The 27,531-nt window shown below is 42.5% G+C and overlaps 1 protein-coding gene across 2 annotated transcripts; it reads right to left on the minus strand.

Moving 5' to 3' along the window:
* Window positions 1-209: 209 nt before the first annotated feature.
* Window positions 210-27,531, minus strand: LOC142104253 (uncharacterized). Of its 2 annotated transcripts, XM_075188831.1 has the most exons (6): window positions 27,306-27,531; window positions 21,000-21,395; window positions 13,126-13,215; window positions 11,300-11,398; window positions 4,169-4,249; window positions 210-1,480 (listed from the first exon to the last, which is right to left on the minus strand). In XM_075188831.1, the coding sequence occupies exons 1-6, from the start codon at window positions 27,346-27,348 to the stop codon at window positions 1,455-1,457; spliced, it is 735 nt and encodes a 244-aa protein (XP_075044932.1). In that variant the 5' UTR covers window positions 27,349-27,531; the 3' UTR covers window positions 210-1,454. The 2 variants fall into 2 exon arrangements, with proteins under 2 accessions (XP_075044932.1, XP_075044939.1); XM_075188838.1 differs by lacking the exon at window positions 13,126-13,215.

Consider the following 27,531-nt stretch of genomic DNA (forward strand, 5'->3'; position numbering starts at 1 on the left):
TTTCTCAAAATGTGCTGAAAGCATTGGAAGGACTCTCTCAGGAATATGGCAACATCCAGCGAATAAACAATAAATAATTAGCTTTATTTCCTCACTAGGTATAACACACATTCATTGCTTGTATATATTTCCACTGAATAATTCTGTAAATACGGAACAAAAATACGCTTGCTAAAATCTGAACAAATTAAAATTTTCTGATTCTATGATACAATAAAACGAATACTACTATACATACTGTACATCACATCATTACAAAAGTAATTGTTTTATCTAGATATTTATTTCATTTTATTTTTAGGGTAATTTACTAACAAAGTGCAAATGTCCAGTAATAACCAATCAGCATTTAGCGTTGCCTGATCTAGTGCAATGCAACAAATGTTAGACTAAATGCCATGGGTTACTGGACCTGCAAGGTTTTGTCAATAAAGTGCCCCAACTAATAAAGTTGTATATTATCCCTATAGGTATTGGTATTGTTAGCCTGTATAGTACCAGCACATCCCACAGCACTTTGCATTTGACAATAAACACTGTAATGAAACAAAACTGGGTATTAACAGACAGAGAGGTAAGAGGGCCCTGCTCGCAAGCTTACAATCTATAGGAAAGTAGTTTGATAGATGAGTGACAGATTGCATATTGGTCCAGCCAGATTGCAATGGGAAAAAGTGCTTAAAGGGTTATAAGATCCAGTCACACAGTAATGTTGGTTTGAGTGTCAGTACGTTGTTTGTGTGTAGAGAGAAAATAAATGGAAGTTTTGACTGATGATAATCCGTAGAATTGCCAAGAAAGGTTCAGAAGATGGTTCGAGAATTTGATAGGCTTGTGTACACACTTGAGTTATAACAATACACTTGAATGTTTGAAAGCTAGTGGAAAGTCTTGTTGTAGGTAATACTACACTGTGGGTACAGACTGAAAGAGCCATCTAACTATAAAGGAAGTGTGGATGGAAGGTACAGATATTGGGCAGAGCTTAGAGGTCGAGCTGAGGGATATTTTGAGAGAGGAGAAGTATGTTCATGCAATTTTCTTCTAAGAGCTTTGTAGGGGAGTAGAAGTATTGTACATTGGATTCGGGAAAACTTCAGGTATCTAATGTAGGCACAGGCAGAGAGGGTTATGAGTGCATGAATAACAGTTTTTGCAGTATTTTGTGGGAGAAAAGTGCGTATAATGGGAAATTTTCTCAGAAGAATCCGCGTTTGACAGGTTACCTTGCCTAAAAACATCACATTTCTTCTTGCTTTCCACTGCTGTATATGAAGGGTTAAATAAAAGCTCCATTCTGCATTCAGGTAGTACAATGTTATATTGTAATCTCTTTGTTATATTGTGTAATATTTATAGGTTAGTTCTCCATGATGTACACAGGAATACTGACTGGGATAAACTGGGTCTTTTAGGTTTCTTCCATTTTCTGTAGCATTCGTAGGCACTTCATTTCACACCACTGTCTTCCTGCTAACATCTGCAGAGAAAAACACTTATTATTATCATTATTATTTATTTGCTACACTGAATTCAGATAAATAGAAAGATAAATACACAAGTTCAGTCAGCTAAGAGGAGGAGCTGTCTATGTCGCATCTATACAACGAGTACTATTATAGAATGACTGCGACCGCGTTATACCGCATATTATATTGGTTTATTCCAATGTACTGCAAAAAAAACATCAAATATCAGAGCTGTACTTTACTAAGAAATGTTTACAACAAAATGTCTCTCAGATAATTAGGGTATTGTGCAAACATAAAGCAATACATTATGTTGATTTCTAAAGTGTAAGTATTATTCCAGTAAAATATATTTTAACACTATAATAGCACAAGCTCAGTAGTGCATAACAGCAAATTCGTTTTTACTGTTGATCTGTCTTAAGATGGTCACACCCAGGCCGAACTTGCAGTGCGCACCAGGCTCAAAGTTCAGCTCTACCCCTCCTACCCTGGTGACCTCTTCAACTCATTTGGCCTCCAGTACCACCTGTATGCTGATGACACCCAAATCTATCTCTCCCCTTCTCTCATGTCTCGTGTCTCTCTGCCATCTCATCTTGGATGTCCCAGTGCTTTCTTAAAATCAATATTTCTAAGACTGAAATAATAGTCTTCCTCACCTCCAGGGCTTCCTCTCCGCACCCCTCTCTCTTTCTGTTGATAACACTACCCTCTTTTCTTTCCCTCAAGTCTGGTGCCTTGGGGTAAATCTCGACTCCTCCCTATCCGTCAAACCTTACATTTAGTCCCTTTCCAAATTGTGCCACCTCCACAACATATCCAATATCTGGTCCTTTCTCACCATGGAAGCCACCAAAACTCTTATTCACACCTTTGTAATCACTTGCACTGATTACTCTAACTTTCTTTTCTCTGGGCTCCCTGCCGGTCGCTACATTGGCTCCCCATAGCCTACACTCATGGGCAAAAGTTTTGAGAATGACACAAGTATTGGTTTTCACAAAGTTTGCTGCTTCAGTGTTTTTAGACCTTTTTTTTATCAGATGTTGCTATGGTATACTGAAGTCAAATTACAAGCATTTCATAAGTGTCAAAGGCTTTTATTGACAATTACATTGTTTATGCAAAGAGTCAATATTTGCAGTGTTGACTCTTCTTTTTTAAAGACCTCTGCAATTCACCCCGGCATGCTGTCAATCAACTTCTGGGCCACATACTGAACGATGGCCACCTATTCTTGCCTAATCAATGCTTGGGGTATGTCAGAATTTGTGGGTTTTTGTCTTTTGAGGATTGACCCCAAGTTCTCAATGGGATTAAGGTCTGGGGAGTTTCCTGGCCATGGACTCAAAATTTCCATATTTTGATCCCCGAGCCACTTAGTTATCACTTTTTCCTTATGGTAATGTGCTCCATCATGCTGGAAAAGGCATTGTTTGTCACCAAACTGTTCTTGGATGGTTGGGAGAAGTTGCTCTTGGAGGATGTTTTGGTACCATTCTTTATTCATGGCTGTGTTCTTAGGCAAAATTGTGAGTGAGCCCACTCCCTTGGCTGAGAAGCAACCCCACACATGAATGGACTCAGGATACTTTACTGTTGGCATGACACAGGACTGATGGTAGCGCTCACATTTCCTTTTCCGGACAATCGTTTTTACAGATGCCCCAAACAATCTGAAAGGGGATTCATCAGAGAAAATTACTTAACCTCAGCAGTTCAATCCCTGTACCTTTTGCAGAATATCAATCTGTCCCTGATGATTTTCCTGGAGAGAAGTGGCTTCTTTGCTGGCCTTCTTAACACCAGGCCATCCTCCAGAATTCTTCACCTCACTGTGCATGCAGATGCACTCACACCTGTCTGCTGCCATTCCTGAGCAAGCTCTGCACTTGTGGTGCCCCGATCCCGCAGCTGAAACAACCTTAAGATGCCTTCTTCACAACTATTGAACCTCCCTCCTTAAAATTCTTGAAGATCCAATAAATGGTTGATTTAGGTGCAATCTTACTAGCAGCAATATCCTTGGCTGTGAAGCTCTTTATGTGCAAAGCAATAATGGCTGCACATGTTTCCCTGCAGATAACCATGGTTAACAGAGGAAGAACAATGATTTCAAGCACCACCCTCATTTTAAAGCTTCCAGTCTGTTATTCTAACTCAATCAGCATGACAGAGTGATCTCCACCCTTGACTCATCAACATTCATACCTGTGTTAACGAGAGAATCACTGACCTGATGTCAGCTGGTCCTGTTGTGGTAGGGCTGAAACATAGTGGAAATGTTGTTTTTGGGATAAAGTTCATTGTTATGGCAAAGAGGGACTTTGAAATTAATTGCAATTCATCTGATCAATCTTCACGACATCCTAGAGTATATGCAAATTGCCATCATAAAAACTGAGGCAGCAGACTGTGTGAAAAATAATATTTGTGTAATTCTCAAAACTTTTGGCCATGGCTGTAAGCTTTCATGAGCAGGGCTCTCGTTCCTCGTGCTCTCCTTCCAATATTCCATCACCCTCTGTACCTCTAGGCCTGCTTCCCTTGCCCTGACAGCTATTTATGTTATTATTAGGTGGTTCGAACATGAATTAATAACAAAAATAGCTCACGTATGTACAATGCTCTCCTTACCAGAAGCCTATGCATATTTGCACATATAGAGGAAATTTGTTTCATTTAAAATAACTTACTTTTACATTTGGAGCTAGTCGACTTCTTAGTCTTAGATCTTCTTCTTGTAACGTTACCATAGGTGTGATCAAGGTGTAGTCCTGAACAAAAATATCAAATATTTTCATTATAAACACATTAGGTGATATTAAAACATCTTTTACAACAGTATAGTTCCATTTCAATCTGTTTTGCTCAGTGCAAGAAACCACGATTACACTTCTGTCTGACTGTATATATTAAACAAATAGACTGAATACTTATGTGTCATACAGTTAATTCAGAGAATGAATTAACATATTAACATATCACACTTAAATATATTGAAGTTTATCTATGCTCCCTCCACTAGGGGAAAAACTGAAAAATTAGGCACAATGTATGCAAATGCAGGGATGAAAATCTCTGTGTTTTGTTATATTCATTTCATTATTCGTTTAAGTAATATAACACTTATGTACATAGCTGACACACATGAAACACAAAATGTGCGTCCTGTGCAGTTGTCTGCATTTATTTTTTATACATGCCTACTAGAAGATGTGGAGGGACGTAACGCCATTCATATCATAGGGAGGGCGAGGACAATAACTCTTATTTCATCATCATGCCCCTGCATGCTTAGTGATTGGCAACATCATATTATAATCATTATCATTGTAATTATTGTAGATTTGTACAGGAGCCAATGTAGGGCTTTGCAAAGTTGAGTCAATCAGGAGCAGTCATAAGAATGTGTCTTTTGAAAGACCACTTCTGATTGGCTGTCTGCCTACAAAGTAACTAGTGTCGGAATGCTCTAGGGAGCATTGATTATTGGTTCTGGGCTTTCTTTTACCCACTGGACTATTAGTTTGAAGAGAACCAAGAAGGATATTTTAGAATTGATGCACTGCTTACTCCAAATTATTAATCCATTAGATAAGTGGAATGGCCCAAGATAATTAAAATATAACATTTATTATTCAATGCTAAAAAACATCATAGGTCAAAAGTCAGCAAAATATGAAGTGCAAGTGAATGAGTGACAGTTATTTTAATACATTTATTGTCACTTATTCACTTGCACACTTGTTTGTCTTTTTTCGCTGACTTGTTTTTTTGCATTGAATAAAAAAAATTATCTTGGGACATTCCATTTATAATCTGATGGATTAATAATTTGGAGAAAGCAGTTCATCAATTCTAAAATAACCTTCTTGGTCCTCTTCAAACTAATACTGTATAAGGGTTTATGATGTATCCCTCAATGTAGTATAGTGATTTAGTATTTGACTTTATCTATACATGGTAAGGGTGTTCTTACTCCTACAGATGTTGCGACAGATTCCTCTCCCCCTTTTCCTTTACCTTTAACCCACTGGACTAAATCAGAAGAAAGAAGATCAAAAAATGTAAGTAAAAGAGCCCCTACATTACAAAAAAATTTTGCCAACCATTATTTATTATTACTACTATGGTGGAAATATGATATATACATCAGTATTTTAATTAATAAATGTGGTACTATCACTATTTAAATGAATAAAGGGGGCACTATTAGTATTTAGTATTTTTATTTATAAAGGGGGCACCTATATGATTTGTTTTCAATTATGGGGTAAATTAAACAGGGGAAACAGAGTGGGGTCAATGCTACTTAGCATTGACTCAAGCATTCCTAGGTAAAGAGGCCCAAACAGATTGTTGCCCCCACTCCCTTAAAGGCTGGGACAGATGCTTAGCAGCATGGCCTGGACAGAAAGAGAATGGAGGGTTTGGGCTATTTTTTTTCAGCTATCGCACCTGTCACAATCACCTCTTTTTTGTCCTTTTCTTCAGTGGATTAAGCCACGGTTTGTGTAATTGGCAGTTAACGTATCCAGCGCTTTTTTCCTTTCATTGAAAATAATCGGTATGGCGATTTGCAGTGAGTTGCATTAGAAAACGGTGGTTTTACAGTGATTTTTCAGCAGATTAGCTTTGATAAATTCCGTGATTGTAAAGTCATCCAAAATCATGCCAAAAACATTTGCAGAAATCGCTGCTTGACAAATTCCCCCGTGGATATGAGGATTAAAGCAGAAGGGTGAGCCGTGTTTAACACCAAGGCAGCGGGCGTGGGAGAGTGGTGATGTTATTGACGGTGGGCTAGAATTGAGGGGAGATGGTGACTCTGGGAGGAGGGATGATAATAAGTTCTCTTTTGGACATGTTGAGCAAAAGGTAGTGTTGAGACATCCATATGGAGATAGCAGAGAGACAGTTGGTTAAACAACATAGTACAGAAAGATAAAGGTCAAAGGGAAGAGGTGTAGAGTTGGGTGTCGTCAGCATAGAGATGACTGCAGGCCAAATGAGCAAATTAATTCCCTAAGAAAAGAGATGTGCAGTGATAAGGGTATAGGGCCAAGAACAGAGCCTCGTGGGACCCCAACATATAGTGGGAGTGGAGGAAAGGATGTGCCAGATATAGAAACACTAAAGGAGCTGTTCAATTGTAGGAAGACAACCAGGAAAGAACTGTGTCACAATGGTCAGCAGAGTGAAGGGTGTGCAGGAGAAGGGGGCAATCAATCAACAGTGTTGAAAGCAGCAGAGAGGTCCAGGAGGATGAGTATGGAGAAATGACCCTTAGACTTTGCTGTAATTAGATCAATCACTTTTGTGAGAGCAGTTTCAGTAGAATGTTGGGAGCAGCAGCCTGATTGCAGAGAGTGGAGAATGAAGTGAGAGAAAACATGATTTGCCTCATCACGACATGTCTCTATCCAAGCACCCAGACATTCCCGGAAGATTAGGCAACTATGGCCTTATGCCTGTTTACCATATTAGCCATGTAAATCATGACAAACATTAAATAAACAGACCACAATTAGTTTACACACATGTTGCATTTCTGCATTGAAGGTATATAGCATGCATATGATCTAGTTGTGGTGCATCCAAGCAGTATATGTATTATTTAAATGGCAATCCTAATTGTAATCAGCAGCAGACATTTATGGAAACACATTTTCATAAGACTGGATTATAAAGTGGAGCTGCCTAATTATGGAACTTTTTTAATATCATCACTCTCAAGTCCAGTTTTCCTTTATTTCACATTCCTGTATTCCTCCCAGTTCACACAGGCTGTAAGCCAGGCCTGTCCAACCTGCGGCCCTCCAGGTGTTGTGAAACTACAAGCCCCAGCATGCTTTGCCAGTAGACAAACTGTTGATAGCTTGAAGGGCATGCTGGGACTTGTAGTTTCACAACATCTGGAGGGCCGCAGGTTGGACAGGCCTGCTCTAAGCAATGCAAAGAGAGTTGTGGGATTAATTACGTCATTTCGGATACTGGAGAAGTAGTTAAGTGACAGATTGCAGGAAGCTATGGAAAAGGAGGGAAGGAAGCAGGATATACACTGTATAAATGACCACAAATTAAACTTAATTTTTGGTTGGCTACATGGATTGGCATATTCACAAAATGGATTGTTATATCTGCACAAAATCCGTTTTGTCCATTATGTAACATTTCATAATAATTTGAAGGACAACAATGATTGTGATTTATGGCAAAAACTACTGAATAATATTCATTTTGTATGTCACAGATCTGCAACTTTTCTGTTTTTATGTAATCTTGTGGATAGAACGTATTTTGCAGATTTAACAAATTGCTTAGTTAGAAAATGTATTTTGTGTTAAGAAATAGTGCTTTATTATTTCTGTAGCGTCAAATTTATTTCACAACTGATTTTAGGGACTACAAAATCATCCTTTAGAATTTTCCTTTTGACATTAACTTGATAAAGGGATTTTTATTAATTAGACAATATATTGTGCTGAGAAATGGAACCTCCTATGGAACAGGTCATGTAGGAGTGTCAGAAGAATCTTTTAACATGTTTGATTGCACCTAGCATATGTGACTCAGTCTTCCTGGTTATTGTTTCTTGCACATTTGCATCTGTGAACACTCAGCTCTACTGACCAGTAGTGCCGGATATAGGAACCTACTTGTGCTGCTGTGTCAGTTTCAAAGGTCAGTGGTTGAATCCCCTACCTCTGACCTGCTTTTGGTCACCACATTAAGTAGTTATTTAGTAAACCCATATCTGCTCATGTTATTTCCAGACAAGCTGGGCTGCTTACACTCTGCATCATTAGATACATGATGGATGACCTAGAGGTTTCCCTGTGATCTAAGATGGCAGGAACTGGAGGTAGTGCATATAGGACAGCAACTTCAAATGATCAGTCTTCAACTTGGCCATACATAATTAGAATAGGTCCTGTTGGTTTGACCCCTTTTGGGTGAATTACTTCTGACATGACCAATGCCTGTTGATGTGGTTGTAACATGATCAGGCGCACACCGGCCAACAGTGGTCATCTACTATATTCACCAACCACCATGCCTGATAATGACCCGATCAGTTGCCATCTGTTATGGAACATTTTGGCTGTTTTTAGGACACACACACTGCCCATCTGGCCAATATTGGCTGCGGTTGTTGCAGCATGTTTGGCTAACATTCCAAATACATGTATAGTATATTCGGCTGTGTGGACAGAGGTCCCAGTGCGCATAAGCAGGACAGGTCTCACTTACAGTGGTATTAAAAGCATAAACTTCCACTTGTTTGGTGGATCAAACTTCTCATCCAAGTAAAATAGTAGAATAATACCTAAGGTATATCATTAACATATTTTAAGAGCTTTTCTATACTACTCAAAAATGCTTGACACATCCAGCTCGATATCATGGCAGATAACTGGTGAAAGACCAATCAAATAGCAGTGGTGTCACTCAATTGTTGCTGTGATTGATTTCTGTAGAAATTTATTCCATTCCTTCTATTCCTGAATTTTTGTAATACTGCCAAAAGCCTTCCTCAAAATCTTGGATTAAGAAGTAGATCGGAACCTTCTTATTTGGAACAAGGTTCCTATTGTGTTTTCATCTTATGTTAATATTATAACAATATAATGATATATTGGTATATACAAGTGCTGCAGGGAATGATAATCCTTCATAGATAACTTATTTTTAAACCTTTTTATTCCATGAAAATTTTAAGCAATTAAATGTAGAATTTTGACCTCAGTCGTTCAATCTGTCATACAATTATGTGGGAGATTTCAATAACCATCTGTACTGAGACTGTTACGTTTAATTTTATATCAAATGTAAACTTTTGCAATTTCAAGACACTGTACGATTGATATGGCTATATTTACTAACCAGATATACAGTATTGTATATTGTAACACATAGTTTCAATAAAATAAATAACAAAGTTTAGAATTACAAGGGTTGCAGCTATTGTACTTGCCTGAAACATATGTTATTATGTCAGTAACTAGACACCAGCCTCATACAGAATATCTATCTCAGTTTGGAAAGTTAAATCCATAATGAAAGGCATAACTAAATCTGTGATTGCAAAATACATCTAGATATAGGCAAACCCTCAATTAATCACTGTGTTGTCATTTATCTTCATCAAGTTTTCTTATCCATTGCTAAATAGAGTTGAGCGACTCGCCAACTTTGCCCACAAAATGTGCAATTCTGCAAATGAATTCAGTAATTTTCAGGTTAAAAAAAGGTGTTTCCTGTAGTTCCTGTCTAGTTAGGCTCTAGGCCTCTTTTGGTATTTCTCTGGTGTGATTAATATGAGGGAATGCTAGAAAAGGTGTTCGTACAGTATAATAATAAGAAAAATCTAAAATATTGTTTATTTAGGGATAAGTGCACTGTTTTGAAAAGTTTTATTTTATTATAAAGTGACACATTTTTGCCCGTGCCCTGCTGACGACAGGCGAGGTCACCAGGGGGGATGATCAGTGCAGAGGCGAGTGCTTTATAGTATGTGGCGGGCGCCCGTGATAGGGTAGGCAGATCACATGGGATGATACGGGCGGTTGTGTCATTGGTGGGGGGGGTGGCCAATGGCAAAGCACGAAAACGCCTAGTGCCAGGTATAGGGGAGTCAAGTGGGAGGCGGAGTCTATAAAGACTCTGGTTTTCCTGCCTTACAGGGGAGTAGCCATATTGACATTGGAACCCAGGAGTAAGAAGGAGGTTCCAGGTCCAGAGTAAGAGGGGGGTGCATGGCTACAACTGCAAGATAACAGTTTTTAGAATAGCCCCAGGAGGGGGAAGAGAAAGGGGAAAAGTACCCCATTACAGAAAAGGGGGGTATACAGCTGGTGCCACGGCTAGCATATTTTTAATCCCATTATGGGGTGTTCAGACCCCAACTAACAGGAGGCACCAGAAGGGTACTCCCCAGAGCCTTGGATGCCCCCACATTGATAGGGGCTCCCATGGGGTTCCAATGAGAATAAAGAAGGGAAGAGAACCCCAGTAATTATAAGAGCCCCATCAGTTTAATGAAGCACAGTAAGGTACCAGCAGGGGATCCCCACCTTCAGGAGTACCCCATATGTAACATCCCCACAGCAAACACAGTGTTTGGCACTATAGGGAGAAAGGCAGAGAGTGCCTACCATATAGTAAGGGGGGGTCACAGCATGGTGCAGCGTGGCTAATTGGAAGTGTAGCTGTAGTGGAGGAGGAGACTGCATGGCAGAGGAGTCCCTGGATAAGGGGATGGTTGCACCTCATGAAAGGAGAGCATCCCCAATGGAGGATCTGAGAGGTGGCCTTTTGCATGCCTGTAGTTGGGTGGGAAGAAATTATTGGAAGAGCCTGTGGTCTGTGCCTGTGGAACCACTGCAGCTCCTATGTAATATGATGATATCCATATTACTGTTATTAAGAAACTGTGCAGGAGTGTGAGGAGGTAATAGCGCATGAACATCTGCTGAAGAGCGTGCAGGAGGAGACTGGCCTTATATATGTACAAGTATTCTTGCAACCATTATGCTGTTCTGTGGAGGAAGAGGAGTAAATAAAGTTTATTCTTCTTGGTTTGAACTGAGATGGTGTGGCGCTAAGCATTATTTGTACTGCACCCAACACACACACTAGTGTTCACTCCAAATGTGACTGTATTGAGCACCCGTGTAGTCAGAGGCAGAGGTTCTCTTGTATTGGTTGCCCGTACCCACCAGCTAACCGGGGCAACAAGGACATGTAGTTGCATTATAAGCCACCAGGGGCACCCTTCACATTATCATGATATTTATTCTTAATAGTACACATCATATTACCTTTTTTCTTCCTCTTGTGGTAGCGACAGTAAACTGTAATCATTATGGGGATGATGAGAAGAAAAAACAAGTATCCATATCTGTAATCTATAAATGAAACTAAAATAATATGTTATTTAACAATGATACATTACTAAATGCAGAAATTAACATTTAGGAGCAACGCAAAAAAGTGCACATTTGCTTGTGGATGAACCATGTTGCAATACAAGGGGTGCAAATGGACTTATTATATTTTTGGCATGCAGAGAAAATACTGGCTGCTTTTACATGTAGCACACATATACTGGACAGCTTTATTTTTACACTGCAATTTAGAGTTGAGTTATGACACGCCCCCTACAAACTCTAATCTGTCCACGCATTTTAAATTCCCCCCTTCCCTGCAGTGCAACATGGTGTTGCCAATGTGCAAATTCGTTCCTTTTTCTTTCTTACTGTAAATGAGACCTGTAGAGTCTGAGATAAATGATAACTGATGTGGTCTTGGTTAACACTGATGCTACATACGATGTGTGGTACTGACAGGTGTGTTTCCTGTGGTAAATGTGATAAACAGAATGAGCACAGACAGACCACTCTAACTGTGACACTATGTGGGAACATTAATAGAAACATTTCATGCTGTGTTTTTTCTACATATTCACACACAAATATCTGTCTAACCTAGCAGCCTCTGGCACATGTTCTCTTTACTGCGGTCACAATCGACCCAAAACTGTATATCATGGGACCTGTCTTATGAGATACACATAGGAATTTACTCTTCAAGATTTAAAAAGTCAATGTTGCATCATACGACATTCTCGGGATAAAACATAACATCTGTGATATATTTAACCCTGGGAGGTAAAGGAGGCAGAGTGCTGCAGCACAGTTGAGTGAGCTCAGTAAATCCTCTCTATGCCACTGGGGATCTGGTCCCAGACCTGCAGGAGCGGAAGTGGCACTAGACCCGGGGACTTATACTGGTTTGTGCATGCATGTAAAGCAAAAGCTCTTATAAGAATGATTCAATAAACACTGTTAACAATAAACACTTGTGACACCTGTCGTTGTTGGTTGCTGTGACCGAGGGACTAAAGCACCCACTTAATAAGCTGACCCATCTGTCCTTGCTCATCCTACATAGAGCAGCAAGTCTGATCTTCCTCTCTTAACTCCACTGCAGCACTCTGCAAAGTCCTATACTGTCTCTCTATATTTGAGTCCAACTCATATTACTCAGCGTCACTACAAAGACCTCGCAAACACCTCCCCTTCCTACATGTCAAACTTCCTCTCCAAATACTCTCCTTGATGCCCTCTTAGATCTACCACTGACCTTTTCCTCATCTCCGGTAACCACCTTTCACTCCCGCCCACAAGACTTCTCCTGTGCTGCTCCTCTCTTATGGAATTCCCTACCACATCCAATCAAACTCTCACACAGGCTTCTAATCTTGAAATGCTCTCTGAAAACCCATCTTTTTGTTAGAGCTTACCCTACTGCCACCTATACTACCCACACTAATGTACCCTCCAATAAAACATTCTAGAATTGGTGCTGTTCTTTCACATGGGGCTGCACTAGCACAGTGAGGTTGTGCATGGGGTTTGTATGTTTGCCCCATGTTTGAGTGTGTTTTCCCCTGTGTGCCCTGATTTCCTCTCAACAGTCCAAAGACATACAGGTAGGTTAATGTTAGTGTAGCTGTGGTAGAGAATTTAGACCGTAAGCTCCCCTGAGGGCAATGTTTGCATGCAAATAAAAATTATCTGTAAAATAAATAAATCGACTCTAGTAGGAGTGAATGATGTTACGCACGGGTCGCAATCTATAATACCTGGCCGCTCTGTTGCTGACTCAATACATTCATCCCGTAGGCAGGGGACTTGTGTAGGACGCCTGTACCCCCTCCCCACAGTGGAGATATCTTGAGACAGAAGAAAGAAGAGAAAGAAAGAAAAAATTACATTAACTTGATCTAGGTAAGTGCATGCACAGTATTTTTGTATATTATTATTAGAAATATATTATAATTTATTATTAAATTAACCTTTAAAATAAATATAATATATAACCTATTTATATAATTTTTTTGTTTTTAACATAAACTTATTTAAATTATTTTATTTTATTTTTCTACATGTTAATTATGTGGACAGCACTGTAGTTACTAGTGCTGCTTCTTCCACTTGAGACGCTGTTTGCAAATCTTCCGCTACCTGGCTGATGAACTGACTTACTCAGTGACTTGAGGCGGATCATTTGAAAACGGTTCCAGTGGGGTGCTGGTCAGCTACAGGGGCATATATATAATTATCAAGTACCTTTCCTTTTTATAAATAAATAAAAATAATTTAAATAGCACTCCCATAAAAAGCTTTATTCCAAGTAGAAGCCATTTATTTAGTGCTTCTATTGTGGTAATGCCATCTGAAGACTGGAAGTAGCGCCTAAATTTTTGATAAATAGGCTCCCCCAACAGGGGTTATAGCCAGTGGAAGCACCATTAATATATAGGGTGAAGCGAAAATAAATCCTGTAGACGGAGAAAACATCAAAAGTGTTTTGTTTTCATGCTCCAGCCAATCAGTGGCAAGACGCTCTGATTGGCTAGTGCTGGACAGGCCCCTTTTCAGTCATATGCACCGCGGCTCCTGCAGCTTGTTTGTTAACAGGGAATTTTATTACTTTTGGATTATTCTATGGACATAGGAATACAATAAAGGGGTTTATGTATTCATTTCTAATAAAGTTTTTTTCAGTTTATTTACTGCTGCTTACGTTTTTGGAACTACATGTTCCAGCAGGCCCTGGCTGGCAGGGCATGCTGGTGCTTGTAGCTCTACACGCAGCAGCACGCTCTGGTAGCCGCTGGCAATCTTGGGCATGCTGTCACTTGTTGTATTCCCAAGCAGTTAATGGCGGCCAAGACTTGCTTGGCATTCAGTAATGATTTTCTTACTTTTACACACTACCCGGTGCTATACATCACAGAGCTGTTCTTCACTAGGGGCGGAGGCTTCACAAGTTTTTTGCAGGCCCAATTAATGTGCTGATGAAAGGGTAACACTGCTGGTCTATAATGTGACCAACCCAATCGTGTCATAGCCTGGTGCAGGTTACCACCATTGTGGGGGAATGCTGCTGTATGCACTGGGGCTGATTACCACCATTGTGGGGGAACGCTGCTGTATGCACTGATGCAGGTTACCACCATTGTGGGGAACGCTACTGTATGACTGGTGCAGGTTAGCACCATTGTGGGGGAACGCTGCTGTATGCACTGGTGCTGATTACCACCATTGTGGGGACGCTACTGTATGCACTGGTGCAGGTTACCACCATTGTGGGGGAACGCTGCTGTATACACTGATGCAGGTTACCACCATTGTGGGGAACGCTACTGTATGACTGGTGCAGGTTAGCACCATTGTGGGGGAACGCTGCTGTATGCACTGGTGCAGGTTACCACCATTGTGGGGGAACGCTGCTGTATGCACTGGTGCTGGTTACCACCATTGTGGGGGAACGCTGCTGTATACACTGATGCAGGTTACCACCATTGTGGGGAACGCTACTGTATGACTGGTGCAGGTTAGCACCATTGTGGGGGAACGCTGCTGTATGCACTGGTGCAGGTTATCACCATTGTAGGGAACGCTACTGTATGCGCTGGTGCAGGTTACCACCATTGTGGGGGAACGCTGCTGTATGCACTGATGCAGGTTAGCACCATTGTGGGGGAACGCTGCTGTATGCACTGGTGCTGATTACCACCATTGTGGGGACGCTACTGTATGCACTGGTGCAGGTTACCACCATTGTGGGGGAACGCTGCTGTATGCACTGATGCAGGTTACCACCATTGTGGGGAACGCTACTGTATGACTGGTGCAGGTTAGCACCATTGTGGGGGAACGCTGCTGTATGCACTGGTGCTGATTACCACCATTGTGGGGACGCTACTGTATGCACTGGTGCAGGTTACCACCATTGTGGGGGAACGCTGCTGTATACACTGATGCAGGTTACCACCATTGTGGGGAACGCTACTGTATGACTGGTGCAGGTTAGCACCATTGTGGGGGAACGCTGCTGTATGCACTGGTGCAGGTTACCACCATTGTGGGGGAACGCTGCTGTATGCACTGGTGCTGGTTACCACCATTGTGGGGGAACGCTGCTGTATACACTGATGCAGGTTACCACCATTGTGGGGAACGCTGCTGTATGCACTGGTGCAGGTTATCACCATTGTAGGGAACGCTACTGTATGCGCTGGTGCAGGTTACCACCATTGTGGGGGAACGCTGCTGTATGCACTGATGCAGGTTACCACCATTGTGGGGGGAACGCTGCTGTATGCACTGGTGCTGGTTACCACCATTGTGGGGGAACGCTGCTGTATACACTGATGCAGGTTACCACCATTGTGGGGAACGCTACTGTATGACTGGTGCAGGTTACCACCATTGTGGGGGAATGCTGCTGTATGCACTGGTGCTGGTTACCACCATTGTGGGGGAACGCTGCTGTATACACTGATGCAGGTTACCACCATTGTGGGGAACGCTACTGTATGACTGGTGCAGGTTAGCACCATTGTGGGGGAACGATGCTGTATGCACTGGTGCAGGTTATCACCATTGTAGGGAACGCTACTGTATGCGCTGGTGCAGGTTACCACCATTGTGGGGGAACGCTGCTGTATGCACTGGTGCAGGTTACCACCATTGTGGGGAACGCTACTGTATGCGCTGGTGCAGGTTACCACCATTGTGGGGGAACGCTGCTATATACACGGGTGCAGGTTACCACCATTGTGGGGAACGCTACTGTATGACTGGTGCAGGTTAGCAGCATTGTGGGGGAACGCTGCTGTATGCACTGGTGCTGGTTACCACCATTGTGGGGAACGCTACTGTATGACTGGTGCAGGTTACCACCATTGTGGGGAACGCTACTGTATGCGCTGGTGCAGGTTACCACCATTGTGGGGGAACGCTGCTATATACGCGGGTGCAGGTTACCACCATTGTGGGGAACGCTACTGTATGACTGACGCAGGTTAGCAGCATTGTGGGGGACGCTGCTGTATGCACTGGTGCTGGTTACCACCATTGTGGGGGAACGCTGCTGTAAGCACTGGTGCAGGTTACCACCATTGTGGGGAACGCTACTGTATGCGCTGGTGCAGGTTACCACCATTGTGGGGGAACGCTGCTATATACGCGGGTGCAGGTTACCACCATTGTGGGGAACGCTACTGTATGACTGGCGCAGGTTAGCAGCATTGTGGGGGAATGCTGCTGTATGCACTGGTGCTGGTTACCACAGTTGTGGGGGAACGCTGCTGTAAGCACTGGTGCAGGTTACCACCATTGTGGGGGACCGCTGCTGTATGCGCTGGTGCAAGTTACCACCAATGTGGGGAACGCTGCTGTATACACTGATGCTGAGTACCACCATTGTGGGGGAACGCTGCTGTATGCACTGGTGCTGGTTACCACCATTGTGGGGGAACACTGCTGTACGCACTGGTACAGGTTACCACCATTGTGGGGGAACGCTGCTGTATGCACTGGTGCAGGTTACCACCATTGTGGGGAACGCTACTGTATGCGCTGGTGCAGGTTACCACCATTGTGGGGGAACGCTGCTATATACACGGGTGCAGGTTACCACCATTGTGGGGAACGCTACTGTATGACTAGCGCAGATTAGCACTATTGTGGGGGGAACGCTGCTGTATCGACTGGTGCTGGTTACCACCATTGTGGGGGAACGCTGCTGTAAGCACTGGTGCAGGTTACCACCATTGTGGGGGACCGCTGCTGTATGCGCTGGTGCAGGTTACCACCAATGTGGGGAACGCTGCTGTATACACTGATGCTGGTTACCACCATTGTGGGGGAACGCTGCTGTATGCACTGGTGCTGGCTACCACTATTGTGGGGGAACACTGCTGTACGCACTGGTACAGGTTACCACCATTGTGGGGAACGCTGCTGTAAGCACTGGTGCAGGTTACCACCATTGTGGGGGAACGCTGCTATATACACGGGTGCAGGTTACCACCATTGTGGGGAACGCTACTGTATGACTGGTGCAGGTTAGCAGCATTGTGGGGGAACGCTGCTGTATGCACTGGTGCTGGTTACCACCATTGTGGGGGAACGCTGCTGTATACACTGATGCAGGTTACCACCATTGTGGGGAACGCTACTGTATGACTGGTGCAGGTTAGCACCATTGTGGGGGAACGCTGCTGTATGCACTGGTGCAGGTTACCACCATTGTGGGGAACGCTACTGTATGCGCTGGTGCAGGTTACCACCATTGTGGGGGAACGCTGCTGTATGCACTGGTGCAGGTTACCACCATTGTGGGGAACGCTACTGTATGCGCTGGTGCAGGTTACCACCATTGTGGGGGAACGCTGCTATATACACGGGTGCAGGTTACCACCATTGTGGGGAACGCTACTGTATGACTGGCGCAGGTTAGCAGCATTGTGGGGGAACGCTGCTGTATGCACTGGTGCTGGTTACCACCATTGTGGGGGAACGCTGCTGTAAGCACTGGTGCAGGTTACCACCATTGTGGGGGACCGCTGCTGTATGCGCTGGTGCAAGTTACCACCAATGTGGGGAACGCTGCTGTATACACTGATGCTGGTTACCACCATTGTGGGGGAACGCTGCTGTATGCACTGGTGCTGGTTACCACCATTGTGGGGGAACACTGCTGTACGCACTGGTACAGGTTACCACCATTGTGGGGGAACGCTGCTGTATGCACTGGTGCAGGTTACCACCATTGTGGGGGAACGCTGCTATATACACGGGTGCAGGTTACCACCATTGTGGGGAACGCTACTGTATGACTAGCGCAGGTTAGCACTATTGTGGGGGGAACGCTGCTGTATCGACTGGTGCTGGTTACCACCATTGTGGGGGAACGCTGCTGTAAGCACTGGTGCAGGTTACCACCATTGTGGGGGACCGCTGCTGTATGCGCTGGTGCAGGTTACCACCAATGTGGGGAACGCTGCTGTATACACTGATGCTGGTTACCACCATTGTGGGAGAACGCTGCTGTAGGCACTGGTGCTGGCTACCACCATTGTGGGGGAACACTGCTGTACGCACTGGTACAGGTTACCACCATTGTGGGGAACGCTGCTGTAAGCACTGGTGCAGGTTACCACCATTGTGGGGGAACGCTGCTGTATGCACTGGTGCTGGTTACCACCATTGTGGGGGAACACTGCTGTATGCACTGGTGCAGGTTACCACCATTGTGGGGGAACGCTGCTGTACGCTCTGGTGCAGGTTACCACCATTGTGGGGAACGCTGCTGTACGCACTGGTGCAGGTTACCACCATTGTGGGGGAACGCTGCTGTATGCACTGGTGCAAGTTACCATCATTGGGGGGAACGCTGCTATATACACGGGTGCAGGTTACCACCATTGTGGCGGAACGCTGTTATATGCACTGGTGCAGGTTACCACCATTGTGGGGGAATGCTGCTGTATGCATTGGTGCAGGTTACCACCATTGTGGGGGAACGCTGCTGTACGCTCTGGTGCAGGTTACCACCATTGTGGGGAATGCTGCTGTATGACTGGTGCAGGTTACCACCATTGTGGGGGAACACTGCTGTATGCACTGGTGCAGGTTACCCCCATTGTGGGGGAACACTGCTGTATGCACTGGTGCTGGTTACCACCAATGTGGGGGAACGCTGCTGTATGCACTGGTGCTGGTTACCACCATTGTGGGGGAACACTGCTGTACGCACTGGTGCAGGTTACCACCATTGTGGGGAACGCTGCTGTATGCACTGGTGCAGTTTACCACCATTGTAGGGGAACGCTGCTGTACGCACTGGTGCAGGTTACCATCGTTGGGGGGAACGCTGCTATATACACTGGTGCAGGTTACCACCATTGTGGGGAACGCTACTGCATGACTGGTGCAGGTTAGCACCATTGTGGGGGAATGTTGCTGTATGTACTGGTGCAGGTTATCACCATTGTGGGGGAATGCTGCTGTACGCACTGGTGCTGGTTACCATCGTTGGGGGGGAATGTTGCTGTATGCACTGGTGCTGGTTACCACCATTGTAGGGAGACGCTGCTGTATGCACTGGTGCAGGTTACTGTTAATATTGGTTTGTTTTTCGGTGGGGTAGGGCATGTCCTTTCTATTCATTTAATCAGTTAACTAAAATGGCTTAAAGCTTATCTTCATGCAGCCACATAATTGCAAAAAATTTTGAGCTCAATGTATCTTTAGACACGTGCAACTCAAAATACATATTTTGGGCTTCAATCTTGCGGCCATAATTTCACATATACATTTGGGACCCAAAATTGCGGCCTACTCTAAATCAGCCCCTCAGATTCTCCCCCAGCCAAGCCCCAGGGCCCTGTACATGCCCAATGAAGAACAGAGTGACAATCTGAGAGAAAGAGAGAGGGAGACTTATCGCTGCTCTGACTGCCCTGTGACAGCAAACAGAGGAGAGGAAAGTGCCGTCGCTCCACAGCCCCAGGTCAGGGGCCTGTGTATACTGCAGAATCTGTTGTACAGCCCAAATAACTAATCCAAATCAGTTTACAGTTTTTTTTAACCTAAAAGGCATTTCGGAGGGAATATCTGTCAAATATAGGGGTAAACAACAGTTTTCCACACTTGATCCCCTAATTACTATAATTTAATTAGTGCAGCTTCTGACGTATACCCTAAAATTGCATCAGCTATTTCTCCTGTGTGCAACGATACAAACTGTGTATACTTTATTTCACGTCTAATATTGTAAAAGGTCCCAATGGCCAGATGCAAAGCACAAGTGTGCAAAAATGTTTAGGGTGACATAACGGTAGATAGGGCTGGGAGTGGACAGACAAAATGGAGAGTTTTTTTGTACGTTTGGGATAACGTGCATTCTGCATGATCCTTAGGCACAATTGCATGTGGCCCCCATGCAAAATGCGCTGATGCAGGATGGGTTGATGCAATTCTCACACTAATTTCACACAAAAATCCATATTAACACAAAAGAAAGATGCCATAACTTAAAATTTTAGCGCCTGGGACGAGAAAAATGCTGCCCCCCCTAGCCCTCAATTTTAACCAAACGAACCTAAAATGTTCATTAACTGCGCCCCCCTTCAGTGTTGCGCCCATCCATGAAAAAAATCTAGATCTGTGAAAAAAGCCAGATCCATACTAGTGTGGATCCAGATTTTTGTGTGAATTTAGTATGGATCTGGCTTTTCCTGTGGTTCCAGGTTTTGTGTGATTTTAGTGTGGATGTGGCATTTCCTGTGTTCTTAGTATGGATCCGGCTTCTAATTTGCAAATGAGAGGCTGGAGAAACATAGATTGTGCTTCCTCTTCCATAATACAGACAGGTGCTCTTGATGGAAGTCCCGGTAAAGTTGCAGTTGCACTGCAACCCCAATGTGGAAGTAACCATGCTCAAATTGAAAACACATACTGCACATTCACCATTGTGGCAGACAATGTTTATATCTCGAGAATGCACCTCCTTATAGATGTATGTAGACAGCAAGTGGCAAGTGGTCGAAGTATCACTTTTAAAAATTAAAATTTTCCTGTTCTTGCTAATGGCTAATAACATGCAATTCTCCCCAAATACATTTACATAGCTAATTATAATACAATAATGTTTTCTTACCGTAACCTCTACCATATTCCTGGACTTTTAATAGTGTACCATTTCCTTTTCCTTTATTAAACATCGGTTTTTCAATAATAATCTCACAGATATACAGCCCATCATCTGTCTCTGTGACTGAGTCCATTGTCATCATTGCTGCATTATTAGTTATATTATAAATAGTATTATTTCTTCTTTCTGTAGGTGTACGTGTATTCTCAATAGTCCATATAAGAGATGATAAAACAGTTTTATTTTCTGGCCCTGTCATGGACATGTGAGATCTTGTCCATTCCACTCTGATCTGTGTATCGTCCCCAATAGTCCAGTGACATGTCATTGTGGCAGGGTCCCCTTTATGTAGAGTTAACTGTTTTGGAGCCTGAGTGACAATTAAATTCCCAAAGACAAAATCTGTTAAGTAAACCACAATACAAGTTATATATAGATTAAAACATGAAGAAATGAATTATATTTTATACATTTTAACAGATCATGTGTAGATGTGTTTTTTCTCAATATGAACACTTTTGCCATGTCCTGGTTAATCTGTGACTCAACAGTCGGATACATTTATTATTTATTTTATTACACAATTTGTTTCTTTATCTTTGTGTCATATAGGCATAAATATTTCTTTATTTTATTTGCATTATCTAGGGAAAAATTATATTAAAAAACATTTTTCTGCTATTCTACATTTATTAATCTTCAAATACTCATTCCAAACATACACACAATGTATTCAACACAAAGTATTGCCCTGAAGTTCGCATGACATCGCGACTTCATCCAATGCCACTCGGTGGTACAAGAGCATTTTTTTAAGGTATCTGGTTTGTTGGAATGCCAGGATTGTTGGTGGATCTAGAAAGGTTAGTAGTGACAGCCATGGAAGCAGAGTCCAGGGCAGAGGTGAAGATGCTGTTGTAGAGAGAATGGCAAAGGTCAGGGCAAGAAGCGATAGAGATGGTGAGAAAGTGAGTCCAGTGTGGAAGAGAAAGTATCACTGATAATGGCATCAAGGTTATGCTTGGTGTGAGTGTACCTCGGAGGGAGAGGAACTAAAGGAGGTAGTGAAAGATTAAAGGAAAGGAGATGATGGCCAGATAGGGGGGAACAGGGAGTCCCTGAAGTCAGAGTTATCACTGTGATGTGTGAAGACCATCAGAGAGTGGCCAGTAGGGTGGGAGGATGAGGAGGTCTATTAGGAGAGCCCGAAAAATGCAGAAAGACATTTGGAGGCAGTGGGGTCAGTGGGGATGTCAATCAGGATGTTGAAGCTGTGCACAAGGAGGGAGGGTTGGTCAGAGGAGAGAGAGAACGTGGGAGAGGCAGTCAGCTAAGTTATCTAGGAATTGGGAGACAGGGCCAGGGGGTGGTAGAAGACTACAATGCAAAGCTTAGCAGTATGGAAAATGTTAATGACATTGATCCCAAAGGAGGAGAATGAGAGCTCGCTCAGGGTATGAACCGGAAGGTGCATCAGGGTAAGATAAGGACTCCCACACTGCCATCTTGCCTAGGGGTGTGAGAGAAAGGGAGGCCACCAGAGGAGAGGGCAGTGGGACAGTTGGTGTCAGACAAGGAGATCCAAGACTTGGTGATGGCAGCGAGTTGAAAAAAAATAAGTTATGGGTGGAAGCTAGTTTGTTACAAAAAGACCTGGCTTTCCAAAAGGTGCAGGAGATAAGGAGGGAGTGGAGAGGGAGAATGTGGAAGAGATTGGCAGGGTTGCTAGTCCGAAGGGGTGCGATGGGTTTGGAGCAGAGGAGAGAGTTGGGATAGGGCAAGAGGCATAAGGTTCTGTGAGGGGAAGTAAGGGAGCAGGGTGGGCAGAGAGGGAGGAAACAAGCAGATGGGAGAGAAACAGAGAAGGGATGTAAAGAGAGGGTGAATACTAGGAGAAAGGGGCGGGGTCTGGTGGGAACACAGAGTTCCAGAGGGTGGAGTTGGGTGCAGACTGAAATGCGAGGGGTCATAGCAGGGACAAAGGAAGAAGGAGGAGAAGAGAATGACAGATGATAAATAAGAGAAGGCAGAGTGAGGGGGAAAAACGCATGTAGGCAGAGAAGAGGTGGGACATGGGCAAGACAGACCATGGCAAGAATGATGGGAATTATGATGTAATGATGTATCAGTGGCAAATCAGTGAAATGGAGCAATGAGAGCAAAAAAAGACAGTGGTGGAGAAGCAATGGTAATATGTACAAGTAGTAGTGACTATGGCAAATCAATGATATGAAAGCAACAAAATACCATATATGTGTGTGCCAGTGTAGCAATAAAACTACCATAGTACATGAATAGGGCTCCATGGCTTTCACTACATATACTTATATACATATACTTCTCTGTGCCCACTTTTGTCACCTACTTGTTCATATACATAGCAAACCTTATACTCTAATAATTGCATTACATAATACATAACAAAAACATCTCCCCAAGTTCAATGTACTAATATTTTGCATCATAGAAAAATTTAGAAAAAAGTAGATTATCTTTTATTATCTTTAAATGTTTTAGTCCAGTGTGGCTTGCATCCACTTCATTTTTGTACTGCCATCTATGATTGTTTGCAGCCAAAATAAACAGATCTGGTCATTCAGCACTGTGTCCACATGGTCAGATTCTATGAAGCCCAATTGGTACAGCCAGAGGTTGACCACAAACACTGTCAGATCACGGTCATTGTCCAATTGCATTTTTCACCAGACCCAATAAACATCTATTCAATCACGATAATGTCAGTAGTACCATAGCTGCCAAAAGAGATCTGTAAGGGGCATGTGAAGAGGTCAGATGGGCATGTAAGGGGCATTGGAATAGATTTGATTGCATGTGGGGAGATGTGATGGGCAGGTGAAGAGGTTAGACAGGCATGTTGGCCATTTATGACGGTTTTGTTTCCCCCACCACAGTGATTGTGGTTACAGTAGCAGCGTGAGCTACTGTGAGGAGACTATAAGTAGCCCTTTGAACCCTCCACCGCTAGATACAGCAAGGTACGAGCTGTGCAGTGCAGAGTTGATGATAATTGGGAACATTTTAGCAATGTTCAATATTTTCTTTTTTCCTTAGCAAGATATTGTACATTATGTTATATTGTCAATGTATGTGTGTTTATACTGTGTATATGTATATGATACATATATAAAAGGTAAAGCTGGCTCTTTGTCTCTGATTGGTTGGCCACCCTTGCACTAGACGTGCTTACTGTGCATTCATTAATAACTTTGCACACACTAGACTAGGATTAATTCAAGTGGCAACAATGAAACATTTATACCAACTATAAGTACTCTGCTTTAGTTTAGTTATCAAATATACTTCAAACTACTATAAACTTTTACTAAAATCACCATTATTCTTAACGGATGTTTACTCATGGCCTGAAATAGTTACATTTTGTTGTTTAAGTAAGCTTAGCAACGCATAGTCATCTTTGTTAAGTTTAAAAATATAAACCTGTTGTAAACTTATTACTCCTGTTTCAATACTGATCATCACAACACTTGTTTTTAAGAAAAAAACAAAACTTTTTAAAATTTTTTTGTCATTAATTAATTTATTATTTACAGGTGAGATTAATTCAATAAAACCATTTTTTTCCTGTGCGTTCTTTTGCAAATTTATAATCCACATAGAAATTGTACGGATCCTGCAGAGTCTTGTGCAGTAGAGCAGAGCAGACCTGCACCCGATTTCAACAGCTCACGCATCTTGAGATCCACGCCTTGATGAATCTGGGAGTATGCAAAGCCGAAATGCGCGTGTACAATACTAATGCGGTTGCCCTCGGAATGTGTGCCTTGATATATCAAGCACGCAGTGTCTAAACATAACATAGCACATTCCGCCCTACGCCTAATACATATCTAACTGTAAATTATAGACCACAACACTAACAAATACTAAAATTAAAGTAGCCTCTACTATAACGCTAAACATGATAAAAAAAAATTGTTTAACTTTTGTTTTAATTTATAAACACTACACTTATTTTAGGACCTCTGCAATATAAAAAAAATAAAAAACGTAACCAACGTCAATTTTTCTTTTTTTTCTTAACCTATTTAACTGCTACAATAGCTTTCAAACTAACTAGTTAACGCTGGTAAAATGTTGCAGATCTGTGGTAAAGTAAATACTGTCTTTTTGTGACCTTGCGACCTCATTCCTGTGCTGTTGTGATTCTATGTACAAACTGGCGTTGTGATGACGGCCGGGCATGGATAGAGATGGTATGCAGGACCAATGGTCAACCAAAACTGTACGAGATATGCACAAACATAAGCAGTTGAACCCCCCCCCCCATAAACATTATACTAGCAGTGCCCTCCAAACATTCCCTGTCACATAGTAGTATAATGGATTACCCTGTAACCTTCTGCATCAGAGGTTATGGAGCACCGAAGGCGGCACGCCGCAACTAACTCTCTGGTCTGGCTTTTCCCTGTCCTAATAGCAGAACACAGAAGATGGGCAATTGAAGGTGGGCCGCCCTCCACCATCAGTGGTCTGTCGGTAGTACCACACCTGTGCAAAGCCAAATGTGCAAAATGTAAAAATGAGAAGGTGCGATTGTAGCACACATGGGGCACGTGCAGAGTTGGTGTACATCTGCTTTTTGCTGCAGATACACATTTTCTTACAGGTTATGAAGATATATATATTTTTTGTATCTTTGAATTATGGAGAGGCAGTGGCATGGGTGGGCAGAGTACAGTAAGGGCATATTCACATAATCGTGTCTCTATTAGATGTTGTCACAGACACAGATACACCTGTCAGGAGGCATATGTCTTGTGGGCTGGTGCAAATACACGCCATGGTGACTATCAACAGTACTATGTAGCGGCTGCCAACTGCGGATTGACCCGATTGTCTTTTGTGCATCTGACCGCATTGCCTTCTTTATACATGACATAATAATATATTAAATCATGTTTTCATTACATTATTATGTTGTGTAGAACTCTTTTGTAGCTGTTTGCATAGCAAGATATCCAACGCTGCATATGTATTTATGCTTTTTCTCGTGTGCGTCTTTTCCTGTACACCAAAGGCCCCATCTGAATGTGCCTCATGATCCTACCAGGAGAGCATTTGTAGCCAAACAAGTACTTTTATACCATCTCCTATTACTACATAGCTGGCGGTAATCAATACTTATTCATAACTACAATGGGACACACTTTACAGTCAGATTTTATAGAGAAACTATATTAATATACACTACACAGATAAAACAGCATAAGAAGAAACTAGAAATATGTTCTATAATGAACTATATAATACACAATGCGGGTCAAGAGGCCAGTATTTTAAAGGGAAAAAAATGTAAGCTTCTAATTAAGGGGCTGATCCAAATGTGATATCAGGCAGTATTTTGAGGTGACATTTTTACCTTTGCTAAAGAGGTGGATTTCAGTCTCCGGATATATTCCTCTAAGTATTGCAAAAAGCATCTGCTCAGATAGACTATGAACATATGGAACGGAGGCACGTAGGATATAGTAATAAAAGTAGGCTCCAAGAAAATGTCTGGCACGGCAACCCTGTTGTTTGCCAATTTTGCAGTCTTAAATAAAATAACCTGGTAGACAGGAGCGTAACTAAAGTTTAGTTGGTTCCATAGCAAATAGTTGATAAGGGCCCAATATACTGAATTCAATGTTGAAAATATACATAAACATGGGGCTTAAACAGAGGAGACAGACCCCTCTCCCAGCTGGGGGCCACATAGCAGCTGCACCACCTGCACTTTTGGTACCAACAATATTGCCAGTAGGCATTTTTGCATCATCCACTTCTGCATAGTCCCATTGTGCTCTTTTATTTGTACTTTTAAATGGATCAGGCAGTACAAATTACTAAAACAAAAATATATTTTTTTTTTCCTTCTAAAAAATAAAGAATGCTATTGTACTAACTCTACATATATACACATTAATAAGCAGTAGAATGCAAAACACCAACCTATAACATCAATAGGCCAATAGTTAAAACAACAGCCCATGGAAACGGACGCTGCAAATATTGTACAATGTGCAGTAAGAGACAAAAACTCCTACTTAATAATGTGGAAACAGAACAAAGTTCAGTTCGTGTTTTTGGCAAGATGATGAAAAAATTAAAAGACATATTTTAAAGATTGTACAAAACAGTGGTTATAAGTTGACAGTTTTGAATAATCGATGCATTAAACAGGAGGATTATCCAGGTGCAAACAGAACTGGTGACAACTGTAAACATTATTTATATCAGTGTTACATTGATTGTAATATATTACTATTAATGACATAGAAGAATACTCACTTTGGACAACGAGGTGTAAAGCGAAGAAGCAGAAGAACATCATTATGTGATACCTCCGTTTTAGGCTCTCTCACACACAATGAGGTACGACTCAGTCTAGGATGTGGCTTTTACTACAAACAGCCTCTTCCTCTGTCATGAAACCAGTTTTGTGTACGTCGCCCCTCTTTTTTGTCAATTATGTCTACTGCAGAGAGAAGGCAATCGTCTCAGAGGAACAATAGCC

This window comes from Mixophyes fleayi, chromosome 1, assembly GCF_038048845.1.
Source record: "Mixophyes fleayi isolate aMixFle1 chromosome 1, aMixFle1.hap1, whole genome shotgun sequence".
Taxonomy (NCBI): domain Eukaryota; kingdom Metazoa; phylum Chordata; class Amphibia; order Anura; family Limnodynastidae; genus Mixophyes; species Mixophyes fleayi.

Coding starts and splice junctions, on each gene's coding strand:
- LOC142104253 (XM_075188831.1), bottom strand. CDS start 27,348: ATGATGTTCTTCTGCTTCTTCGCTTTACACCTCGTTGTCCAAA. Junction 4,250..11,299: donor CCACAAGAGGAAGAAAAAAG/GTAATATGATGT, acceptor ATTTTTGTTCAG/GACTACACCTTGATCACACC. Junction 1,481..4,168: donor GACTAGCTCCAAATGTAAAA/GTAAGTTATTTT, acceptor TTTTCTCTGCAG/ATGTTAGCAGGAAGACAGTG.